The following is a 13,053-nucleotide window of genomic DNA, read 5'->3' on the forward strand; positions in this document are numbered from 1 at the left end:
ATGGAGAGGATGTATGAGATGAGCCTAGGGTGACAGACTGAGGGGCTGGTGGTGAAGGATAAAAAATATCAGGCAACTGATACAGTTGGGAAGCTAGTGTAACAGTCTCAGCAAGCTTGGATCATAGTTTGGACCAAAGTAATAATGTTGGAGATGGGAAAAAGATGAATGAGTTCTTCAGGAAGTAAAAGAGTAGGGTTTGCAGGTCAATTGGAAATGGATTCTTCATGTGTAGTTCCTCTCTTGATTTCTAAGTCTAAAGGTAGAAATCTTATGTTTCTTTTTTATGGTTCCATAAACAATTTTGTATTACAGAAATATACTTGGTACAGAGTTAGGAATGGACGTCCTGTGTGTTTCATCTTTATAGTTCAGCTTTCTGTGTAGTAGGTACCATTACATAAAGGGTAACACAGGTGAATTTTATGAAAATTATTATGTATCTCAACAAATGACCACAGTTGAAGTGCTGTATTTCCTAGTTACAAATTGAATATTTTCTATTAACATTACCCTTATAAGATTACCCTTTATAATGAAAAATTGTCTTATACCACCCATGAAATTCAATTGGGAGGTTTTGCAAAAGAGGGCTGGCCCTTCTGTGTGATTTCTCTGGCTGCCTCCCAGTTTCAAAGCAAAGATATACCCAGAAATAGGAGACAAGGCAGTATCACCTCTTTGGCTTTTGACAAGCAAAAGGACGGTGCTCTCTTTGTCTAGTCAGCCCTTGTGTTTACTGCGCTTAGTGAAAATTAAGGGACTACAGGAGAAAACTTTAATCTATCACCTTCTACTCCACCTCCCTCAACTCTAAGTCAGTCCATGCACTCAAAAGCTTTACCCATGTGGAAACCCAGGAACATAGCTCTTGCTATGAGTATTTCAGGGGTCCCTTGGGGCATGTGAAACAATGATAGTGATTGTTGCAAGTACATCCTAGTGCTCATGTATATATGTATGCATACACACATAAGTGGAACATCTCACATTGTGTTTAAACTGAAGTAAACAATCTGATATTCTACTGTGTGGTATACATGTTTTAATCATGAAAAAGTCTGTACAATGAAATGGAAGTCATGAAGGAATATCATGTACGGAGTCATTTAACACTCTTGTAATAGAATTATTCTCTGTACATATACACTGAGCAATTAAGGATTAATAAAACTTTTTAAAAAAACTTTTATTTTAAGTTCAGACATACATGTGCAGGTTCGTTACGTAGGTAAACTTGTGTCATGGGGGTTTGTTGTACAGATTATTTCATCACCCAGGTATCCTAATACCTGTTAGTTATTTTTCCTGATCCTCTACCTCCTCCCACCCTCCCTCCTCTATGCTCCAGTGTGTGTGCTCTATATGTCTGTGTGTTCTCATCATTTAGTTCCCACTTAGGTAAGTGAGAAGATGCGGTATGTGGTTAATAAAACCTTTTTATTAGTATCCCAGAACACTTAAAAACTAAAGATTGTTTCCTGCTAGTAGAATCCTCTCTGAAGAAAATGTTCTATTAGAAAACATATGCCGGGCGCGGTGGCTCATGCCTGTAATCCCAATACTTCGGGAGGCTGAGGAGGGCAGATCATCTGAGGTCAGGAGTTGTAGAATAGCCTGGCCAACATGACAAAACCCTATCTCTACCAAAAATGCAAAAATTAGCCAGGTGTGGTGGCAGGCGCCTATAATCCCAGCTACTTGGGAGTCTGAGGCATGAGAATGGCTTGAACCCAGGAGGCGGAGGTTGCAGTGAGCCAAGATTGTGCCGCTGCACTCCAGCTTTGGGGATAGAAGGAGACTCTGTCTCCAAAAAGAAAAGAAACTGTACTAATGTATGTGCCTATTTTAATAATAATGTAAGTGAATTCTACCTAATAAAAAAGAAGTTTCATGTTTGGAGCAGTTGTATATTGCTGTCCTAAAATCCTGCAATGAAGTGTTTAGTGCCTGTATCACATTCCGGTCTGTAATTCTTTTTTATATGGGTAATCTTCGGAAGCATATAGCATTAGCATTCTTTTTGGTCATACTGGCTGATTCATTCTCTCTGGCAGAATGCCCTTCTGCCTGCAGGGTTCCGGCAGAAGAACCAGACATCAAAGTCCGCCACAGGGCCATTTGATAGAGAGCATCTCCTTTCATATCTGGAGAAGGAAGCATTGGAGCATAAAGACAGGGAAGACTATGTGCCCTACACTGGAGAAAAAAAAGGTAAGCCCAGAATTTTGAAGTTATTATGTGGTAACACTTGATTTTTCTTTTTATAGGTGGGTATGGAGAAAATCATATTTTTAGAGGTACATCATTGGTAGCCTTAAATATAGGATACTGTTGACTTAAATATTTATTAGTTTAGACACTTTATTTACATTTTTCATCAACTTGGCCAATAAGTTTCTTCTTAATGATGTTAGTGAAGTTTTATTACACAATGATTTTGTATAACATTCTTTAATTCTCTACTGTAACAGATCTAAAAGTGTATTGAAGGAAACTTTTAAATCCAGTGGTAGATTACAGAGTACAAATGATGTTAAGGCATCTATTCTAACTGCATTCTTTAAAGTGGAATGCCATAAAACAATTCATGCCATATTTTCAAAGACCCTTTTTAAAAGCTGTTCTATAGCCATCCTTATTAATTCATGGTTATGATTGCTAATGCTTCGTAGTCAGTACTTTTAGGAAATTTTTCTAGTCCAAGTCTCCCTCATTTAAGTGTTTGTGCTTATGTATCCTCAGTGGAGCTTAAGTACAGCTGTGGCTTTTTTTTTTTTTTGATTTTTTTTTTGACAGAGTCTTGCTCTGTCACCCAGGCTGAAGTGCAGTTGTGTCATCTCACCTCACTGCAACCTCCACCTCCCGGGTTCAAGCGATTCTCCTGCCTCAGCCTCCTGAGTAGCTGGGATTACAGGTGCGCGCCACCACGTCTGGCTAATTTTTGTATTTTTAGTAGACATGGGGTTTCACCATGTTGGCCAGGCTGGTCTCGAACTCCTGACCTCAAGTAATCCACCCACCTTAGCCTCCTAAAGTGCTGGGATTACAGGCGTGAGCCACTGCTCCTGGCCACAGCTGTGTTCTTAAAAGTTCTATATATATACTTAAATGAAACAGGATAAGTTTTTCAGCTTTCCAAACAGGTTAGAATATAGGTTAACCTAAAAACGCAAATTCTACATTCACTCTTATTTGGAATATTGTGTATAGAATACTGGGGAATGGTGACAGCAGTGGCAGAGCTGCATATCAGCTCTTGCAGGCACCGTTTTTATGTCTGAATTCTTTCTAGTCTGGGCAGGAAGAATGGTACTTGGGCTTTTTATTTGAGAAAGAGGCCCTTCTCAATAATTTTGGCCAGAACTGTGTCACATGACTACCCCTTAGCTGCAAGGGAAGCAAGAAAGTTCATTTTAGCACTCCAGCTTCTATAGTAGAGGAAGGCTAGTGAATGGTAATAGTAGGTAAGCCGTAAACTCAGCACTTGACTTTTCCAAAATTATCCATCACCTCAGCCCCTGTGCTTTTTCTTTAGAGTCCTCCTCCCCTTCATCTCTTGTTAAGGATCACTATCTTTGTTACTTGAGTTAGGGTTCTCCAGACAGACAGAACCAATGGGATGTGAGGGGAGAGAAAAGTTTATTTTAAGGAGGCTTTTAAAATTCAAAATCTAGCAGGCTGGAGACGCAGGGAGGATTTACTGTTCTTGTCGAAAGGCAGTCTAGTGGCAGAATTTCTTCTTACTTTGGGGATATGAATCTTTGTTCTTTTAAGGCTTTCAACTGATTAAACGAGGCCCAGCCACATTATGGAGGTTAATTGGCTTTACTTAGAGTCCACTGATTTAAATTTTAATCTCATCCAAAACAACAAAAACAAACAAACAAAAAAAACCTTCATGAAAACTTTTAGAAGAATGTTTGAGAAAATATCTAAGCACCACAACCCAGCGAAATTGACACATAAAACTAACCATCACACCACTGTTACAGGTGGGAATGTCCTGTCCCTCAGGTGTTTGGGGCCAGAAAAAGAGTTCAAAACCAATGCAGAATTTTGAAATGTGGAGAATCATAAAGACAGGCAGAGGCATCCCTTCCTTTTTATTTGTCCAAGAAAACTACTGGTTATATTTTCTCTGTACAGCCATACAGATGTCAGTGTTTATGGCTTTAATCCTGCTTAAATTGGAGAACATAATTTTATGGGAAAAAATACTGGTTGATCACCTTCTATTCTGTGTGTTTTAGGTGGACTCTGGGGGTATAATTTGGAAAGGAATGGAGGTAGAAACAAAGGGAGAGATGTGAGAAAAAGAGATGTCAGAAAAAAACTATGGAATTTGAGGACAAGGAGAAAAAATAAGAGACCTGAAAGAAAGCTGCATTTGTCCCAGGCTAACCCAGGAAGCTTCCTAATATGCCCTTGTTTCATAATCTCCAGTTACCTAGGAAAATACCTTGGAGGATTAGAGGAAATAGGAAAGAAAGTAGAGAAGAATTATGGAAAATAAGAAAATACAAGAGGGGGAAAAGGATAGAGGTGAGGAATATGGGTGACATTAGGAAAAAGTGCTGTATCCTCAACTATTGTAGAATATCTTTGTCCTCCTATGTATCTTTTTAAATTTTTACTTCTTACTTTAGGTTTTAGATGGGTAAGAATAAATGGAAGTAGTTGAACAAGTAATTTTACATTCACAATCAGTGGTTTCTCTTTATAGTACATTCAGTATTTTTACTGCATCTTTTAGCTACATATGTCTATTAAATATTGTTTATGGGTAGTTCTGATGCAGTGATTAAAATGATAGCTTTTTTTTAAAATAATGAACTTTTTGTTACGTAGAGAAAATGCACAGATCATCTGTATGTAGCTCAGTGAATTATAAAATAAACACCATGGTTTATCTAAACACTCAGGTAAAGATAACATCAGCAGCCAAATGCGGTGGCTCACGCCTGTAATCCCAGCACTTTGGGAGGCCGAGGCGGGCGGATCTCTTGAGGTCAGGAGCTCGAGACCAGCCTGGCCAACATGGTGAAACCCCGTCTCTACTAAAAATACAAAATAGCCGAACGTGGTGGCACGTGCCTATAGTCCCAGCTACTTGGGAGGCTGAGGTAGTGGAACCGCTTGAACCCCGGAGGCAGAGGTTGCAGTGAGCCAAGATTGCTCTACTGCACTCCAGCCTGGGCGACAGAGCCGAGACCCTGTCTCAAAAAAAAAAAAAAAGATAACATCAGCACCCACTGAAGGCCCTATCATGCTCCTTCCCAGTCACTTTTCCCTTTTGTCTTCTGAAAAGTAATAACCAACATAGTGTCTAATAAAATGATTAGTTCTGCTTGTTTTGAACTTTATATTGATGGAAACATACATTCCGGGCATCTGGCATGCCTATGTCATACAGTTTTTGTGAGGACCAAATTTGTTTTGGTTTGGTTTTTAGAGATCAGGACTCACTCTCTTGTTGCCCAGGCTGGAATGTAGTGGCACTGCAACTTGGGACTCCTGGGCTCAAGCAATCCTTCCGTCTTAGCCTCTAGAGTAGCTAGGACTACAGGCACATGCCACCACACCCAGCTGAGGACCAAATTTGTTAATGGGTACACTGAAATCACTGTAAAGGATCATATGGGAGATGATTACCAAACAAGAGATTTTCATTCTGTCATGGAGGAGTGGTCCAGAACAACCATGGGGTGAATTTGTGAGTTTCATCAATCTATCAGATGGAAACACATACTATCAGATGTGGTAGAATCAAGCCTTATAAGCCATGTCACAGTACCACGGACCTGAAGGAGGGCAGATTCCTCTTCAATAATCAAGCAACTTTGGCTGTAAAGCTCTGCTTTGAAATATAGCAAAAAGCCACCTCTAGTGTTCTGAAATCCACCCTAGACTCTCATCTTTAAAGCAGTTAGCCTTAGTTTTCCTTAGTCACGAATATGCCATCCTTTCTCTTCATCTAATCTCCAAGATCCTGATAACATTCCAGAAGGTCCTCAGAGTAATTCATCTGTGTCTTATTAGAATACTTCCCATCAAGCTAAATGTTAATCTCCTCTGTAGCTCCAAAAATCCAGAAGCTTGTTTTTTAAAGATGCCTCTCCTATGACTCTGCCCTGAACACCTGGGTTGAGTCTCAGATTTTTTACTTAATAGCTTATTTTAGTGGAGATGGACTTTCAGATTGAGGATGCTTTCCCCTACAATAGAGGTCTTCCTCGTTCTTCATAAAAGTTTGCAAACCTACCTCTATTGAGAAACAAAGGCATTTTACTTTCTTGGTACATTTAGATTAGTTAGAATCCATAAGATGTTCTCTTGTTCTCTAAATGATTTTTTCATTCAAACATGACTGGCCTCAGGGTGCAGTACCTAATGGCAATATTAGCCTTCTGACCAGGGAATGTTATAGCAGTGTCATTCAGTTCCTTGAACTCTTTCCAAGTTATATGCCAAACTTATAAATTAATTATTTTAAAGGGTCTATCAGATGACTGCCTAATTTTTTTTTTTGGAGATGGAATCTCACTCTGTCACCGAGGCTGGAGTGCAGTGGCCTGCCACCACGCCTGGCTAATTTTTATATTTTTAGTAGAGACGGAGTTTCGCCATGTTGGTCAGGCTGCTCTCGAACTCCTGACCTCAGGCGATCTGCTGCCTTAGCCTCCCAAAGTGCTGAGATTACAGGCATGAGCCACTGCACCTGGCCGACTGCTTTTTTAAGAGCAAAAACTTGGGAACCACTAAAAGGATTACTTACCTAGTCATTAGACTATTTTCTCATATTCTGAGACTCACAATTAATTATACTTGTTATTTTTTCACTTAAAGGCACACTCTGTTTCTGGAGCCAAAATTAGACATAACTGCCCAGGACAGGAGGGAATCCTTATAAAACTAAAAATTGCACATGGTAGGGTTTTTCCTTTTGACCAATAAAAAAGTATATATCCATGCCAAATTTTATTTTCTAGATTGCTAAAAAATGTTTTTTAGAAGCCTGATAGACTAAGGACACTTAAGAGTTATTATATGTAAAACCATTAATAATTTCACCTCATGATTTGTGAAATGATTGTTTATATGTTTTACAGAATTGAAAGCATATGTCAATATATGAGAAGAAGAAAGTAATCCTAATTAAGTGAAGCTCAAGGCCTTATGTCTTACATGCATTTGGGGGAATATTTTGTCCTATACTGGTGAATGTTTTACGTTTAATACTATAGTTTTATTAACAGCAAAAAGACATTAGCTAGTAAAGGTAAGCTGACAAAAGGTGTGTCACGGATTGTTTTTAAGTGCATTATTTACCATAGAACCCACAATATACACATGTTAAATTCGCCTAAATCTAATAAGCTCGGTAGGAATGGTATCATGATATCAAATAATCTTGACAAAGATGAATGGAAATGTCTTTCTTATGAGTCTACTATGTTCAAAATGTTGAGAAACTGAATGTTTAAGAAAATTAAAACAATCTACCTCTTCTTACTGTCTGTTAAAAAAAATTAAAACAGCTGGGTGTGGTGGCTCATGCCTGTAATCCCAGCACTTTGGGAGGCCAAGGCAGGTGGATCATCTGAGGTCAGGAGTTCAAGACCAGCCTGGCCAACATGGGGAAACCCTGTCCCTACTAAAAATACAAAAATTAGCTGGACACGGTGGCGTATGCCTGTAATCCCAGCTACTTGGGAGGCTGAGGCAGGAGAATCGCTTGAACCCAGGAGGCAGAGGTTGCAGTGAGCTAAGATCGTACCACTGCACTCCAGCCTGGGCGACAAAAGTGAATCTCCATCTCAAAAAAAAAAAAAAAATTAACAAAATTAATAACATATTTCCTTTTTCTTTTAATAAAAAAAAATAGAGACAGGGTTTCGCCATGTTGCCCAGGCTGGTCTCGAACTCTTGGGCTCAAGCACTTCCATCTGCCTCAGCCCCCAAATTGCTGGGATTACAGGTGTGAGCTACTGCGTCCTGGTCCATATTTTCAATATATGTTCCTTTTGCTTAAAAATATCATGTTAAAATGTTGGAAAGGTACATGTAGCTTTTTACCTCTTCCTCCTTAAAATTTTGCAAAGTATATAACTGAGACATAGGCCAGCACAAGGGTGAAAGAGAGTATTCATCCAGCTTGTTCTCATTCAGAGAATGGTGAAAATTCTCAGTGCTGATTATTAGTTCCCATGATATTTTTACGTAGCATGTGTATTCTGTCTCAAAGATAGATGAGGCATAGAACCTTGCCATGAATTTATCACTTACAGAAATACTGTGTCCCAGTCTTCAGTATTTTTTTACTGCCTGTCATTTTGTTTTGTTTTGCTGGGGACTCCTCCTCTCTGTTGCTAGTATCATGCTCCACCCTTACCTAGACTAAGATTTTTTTTTTCCCTGTGTTACTTCACGGATGGACCAGAGCCATGGCTGCACCTTATATCCCATACAGAGATGTGCATTCTAATTCTGTTTGAGCTGCTGACTCACCCGCTGTGGGCTCCTCCCTTCCTTGCACCACACTCCTTTTCTTCCTGCTGGGCCTTGGGGTACAGCCGTTTATGCCTTTTGGTGGTTGTTTTCTCTTTTCCTATCCCGAGAATGGAACGCCCTTGTGTTCTTTCCCAAGAATTCCACATGCCCCTCCCTGCTCTTCTAAAGGTAAATTTCACCCAGTTGCCTTAAACTAAGGACTTCCCATATACTGTCCAAGTTATTTATTCACAGTTATGTTAGCTTTCCAGAAAACCTACTCTTTCTCACCTTTCTGAATATGTGATTTCTTTGGAGGAAAGACAGATGTGATCCCTTAGTAAACCAGAAAGATCATGGTTACAAACCTGCCTACATCTACAGGATTACATAACCACCACTGGGCAATTGGTTTCCGCTAAGTCCAAAGATAAAAACTGGCTCTTATTTTTGTAATCATATTTTATGAATCCTAAACGTCCCTTGTAGACCTGAAAAGTGGTCTTCCCAGGCACTGAAGCTGATGTTTGAAATGGGCTATTTACATTAGTCATGCAGATGCTGGCATCTCCTTTTCAGACGGGTCATGCAATATCATTTGAATGATTCACTGTTAACTCCTTTAGGGTAAGGAGTTAGCCAGATGGATGGCTTGTTACTCATGTTAACACCCGGTTTTATGGGGAACCTTTCCTGGATAACTACACCCACTCTGGATAGTTCCTTTCCTCCAATATTTCTTCATATGATTTACATACCATAAAGTACTGCTTTTTATTTATTTATTTATTTTGAGACAGAGTCTTGCCCGGGCTGGAGTGCAGTGGCACTATCTTGGCTCACTGCAAGCTCCACCTCCCGGGTTCACAACATTCTCCTGCCTCAGCCTCCTGAGTAGCTAGGACTACAGACGCTCACAACCACGCCCGGCTAATTTTTTTTCTATTTTTAGGAGAGACAGGGTTTCACCATGTTAGCCAGGATGGTCTCGGTCTCCTGACCTCGTGATCTGTCCACCTCAGCCTCCCAAAGTGCTGGGATTACAGATGTGAGCCACCATGCCCAGGCTAAAATACTGCTTTTGATCGTTTCAGAATCTTGTACTATGAGGCTTTGTTTATTTGTTTTTAGGATTGTTATATCCCCTTGATGAATTGTCCTTTTTGTTGTTATGAAATGACCTTTGTCTCTGGTAATATTCTTTGCTATAAAACCTACTTTGCCTGATGTTACTAGAGCCTATCTTTCTTTCTTTTGATTAGTTGGCATGGTATATCTTTTCTGTTTGTCCTATCTGTTCTTTGTTGTTATTGTTGTTGTTGTTGTTGTTTGTACTCCAGCCTGGAGTGCAGTGGCGTGATCACAGCTCACTGCAGCCTCAAACTCTTGGGTTCAAGCAATCCTCCTGCCTCACCCTCCTAAGTAGTTGGGACTACAGGCATGTGCTACCATATCTGGCTAATTTTTGAAATTCGTTTTAGAGGTGGGTCTTGCTATGTTGTTCTCAAATGCTTGGCCTCACACAATCCTCCCACCCACCTCAGCCTCCTGAGTAGCTGGGATTACGCATGTGAGACACTGCACCCAGCACTTTTAAAAAACAAAAAATCTTTCGGCCAGGCATGATGGCTCACACCTGTAATTCCAGCACTGCGGGAGGATCACTTGAGGTCAGGAGTTCAGACCAGCTTGGGCAACACAGTGAGACCTTGTCTCTACTAAAAATGAAAATAAATTAGCTGGATGTGTTGGTGTGCGCCTGTAGTTCCAGTTACTCTGGAGGCTGAGGTGGGAGGATGGCTTGAGCCCAGGAGTTTAGTGCTGCAGTGATCCATGCTCATGCCACTGCACTCCACCCTGGGCAAAAGAGTGAGACTCTGTCTCAAAAAAAATTAAAAAATCTTTCATGCCTTTACTTCACTTTTTGAACATATGTAATATAATTACAGTAACTTTTAATGTCCTTAACTTGCCAATTTTATCATCTATCATTAAGTCAATTTTGATAGACCGATTTTTTTTCTTCTTCTTCTAGATCAGATTTTCCCGTTTCTTTGCATGTTTGTAATTGTTTGTTGGGTATCAAACATTAACTTTCCGGTGCTGGATGTATTGATATCCCTATATATATTCTTGAGTTTCATTCTGGGATGCAATTAAGTTACTTGGAAACAGTTTGATTCCTTAGAGTCTTGCTTTTAAGATTTGTTAGGTGAGACTAGAGCAGTGTTCAGTCTAGGACTAATTGTTTCCCCAATACTGAGGCAAGACCCTTCTGAGTTCCCTACCCAATTATGAGCCTTGTTAATTGTCAGCTTTTCCAGTCTGGCTGGTAGGAACAGGTTCTTTTCCCAGCTCTGCATGAACACGGGCATTATTACCTCTAAGCTTTCAGATTTTTTTTTTTCTTCCTTGGCTCAAGGTAGCTCCTCACATACACGTACCAATTGGTGCTCTGCTGAACACTCAGTGCAACCCTCTGCACAACTCCTGGGCTCCCTCTGTGTGCAGCTCCCTCCTCTCTGGTTCCCTATCCTTCAAACACTGGCTGCCTTGGTTTTTCTGGACCTCAGCTGTGTCTCCTCAGCTCAGAGTTCACCAGGCTCTTCCTGAATTTCTGCTCGCTGATCTGCAGCCTGGAACCTTTCTCCAGGCAATAAGCTAGGTAATCATAGGGCTCACCTCTTTTTTCCCCATTTCATAGGTATCACTGTCCTTTGTTGCCTGATGGCCAGTGTCTTGAAAACTGTTGTTTCTGGCCAGGTATGGTGCCTCATGCCTGTAATCCTAGCCCTTTGGGAGGCTGAAGCAGGAGGATTGCTTGAGGCCAAAGAGTTCAAGACCAACCTGGCCGACATAACAAGACCCATCTCTTTAAAAGTGTGTGTGTGTGTGTGTGTAAAACTTATTTCATATATTTTATCCATTTTAGTTGTTTCAGGCATGTAGGTAAATTCTGTCCTTATTACCCCATCTTGACATAAGATCCTCCAGATTAGGATTCAGTTGCTATTCTATTTCCCTGTTAGAGTATTAGCTCCCCAAAGTGAAGGATCTCTTGTTTTGTTTTCCTTGTGGTGTCTTTCTAGTTAATTGTCTAGTATACACAAACTCACTCACTAAACATTTGTTGACTAAGCATTTATTGGTGACCATATTGCAGCATCAAGCAGGTGTGGTGTGTGTCACTGTATCAAAACAAAAACGTCTTTCTAGGCTCTGTCCCCTCATCCTTTAGTTTGATTGGTTTGAGGTTTGTGTGCTGCTTGTCAAACAATATATCGCAAAGCCTCCTGGAGATTATAGTGGCATAGGGTCCTTCAGTCTTTTCTGGAACAAGGCAGTTTATAAACAAACAGTAAAGTTAGCTAGGGCCTTTCAACTCTGTAGGAATGAAGTAACCAAGAGCCATCTCTGTTTCTTGTTACTATATTTTTTATATACTCAACAAGGGTGGGAGCTATGACTAAGATAATTCTTAACATTTGTTGCAGCTGTAACTTGCTATCAGAGCAAAAGAGATGAAGACTAGTAAAGAAAGGTCCTGGCAATGGAATTGCTAACATGGATCACAGTATTTCTCACTGATTTTGTGACAATAACAAGGATCTTGGCACAGGATATTTCTTTTTCTTTTTTTTTCTTGGCACAAACATGGGTTTGGATAAATGCCATACATTTAAGTTACTATTATATGAATTCTTATCTCAGTGTCTTCCATTTCCTTAGCTGCTGTATTGTAGTTGCAAAAACATTACTAAACTGTTTTAACACTCTTAGCAACTAAGGGTCAGCTTTATTTTTGTTTTGTTTAACTTGGTGGCGGGGAATGTATCATTTCATACTTATCCGAGAGTTTTTTAATCTGATCTAATCATTGTTTATGTATTTATTTTTTTGAGACAGAGTCTCGCTCTGTCGCCCAGGCTGGAGCGCAGTGATGTGATCTCAACTCACTGCAAGCTCCATCTCCCAGGGTGACGCCATTCTCCTGCCTCAGCCTCCAGAGTAGCTGGGACTACAGGTGCCTGTATTTTTAGTAGAGATGGGGTTTCACTGTGTTAACCAGCATGGTCTCGATCTCCTGACCTCGTGATCTGCCTGCCTCTGCCTCCCAAAGTGCTGGGATTACAGGCGTGAGCCACCACGCCCGGCTATAAACAGAATCATACAATATGTATTTGTGGCGTCTTTCACTTAGCATAAGGTTTTGGAGTTTCATCTTATTACAGTGTGTGTCAGTACTTCATTCTTTTTTATGGCTGAGTAATATTTTATTGTATGGATACCACATTTTGTTTATCTGTTTCTCAGTTAATGGACATACAGGTTGTTGCCACTTTTTAGCTTTGTGAATATGCTGCTATGAACATTTTTATACAAGTTGTTGTATAAACATATGTCTTTATTTTTCTTGGGTATGTGCCTAGGAATAGAATTGCTGGATCATAAGGTAACGATTTTTTAACAAATTGAGAAGCTGCCAAACTGTTTTCCAAAGTGGCTGCAGTATTTTACCTTCTCACCAGTAATGTACCAGGGTTGAAATTTCTCCACATG

The 13,053-nt window shown here is 40.1% G+C and overlaps 1 protein-coding gene across 2 annotated transcripts in view; it reads left to right on the top strand.

Annotated features, from left to right (window-relative positions):
- The window catches only part of LOC101001645 (tropomodulin-3), a 78,294-nt gene that overhangs the window by 36,105 nt on the left and 29,136 nt on the right, over positions 1–13,053 (top strand). For both annotated transcript variants that reach the window (XM_003900943.5, XM_017960622.3), the window contains one exon: positions 2,058–2,214. In XM_003900943.5, the coding sequence (XP_003900992.1) occupies positions 2,058–2,214 (157 nt within the window). The remainder of the gene's footprint in view (positions 1–2,057; positions 2,215–13,053) is intronic.

This window comes from Papio anubis, chromosome 7 (genome assembly GCF_008728515.1).
Source record: "Papio anubis isolate 15944 chromosome 7, Panubis1.0, whole genome shotgun sequence".
Lineage (NCBI taxonomy): Eukaryota > Metazoa > Chordata > Mammalia > Primates > Cercopithecidae > Papio > Papio anubis.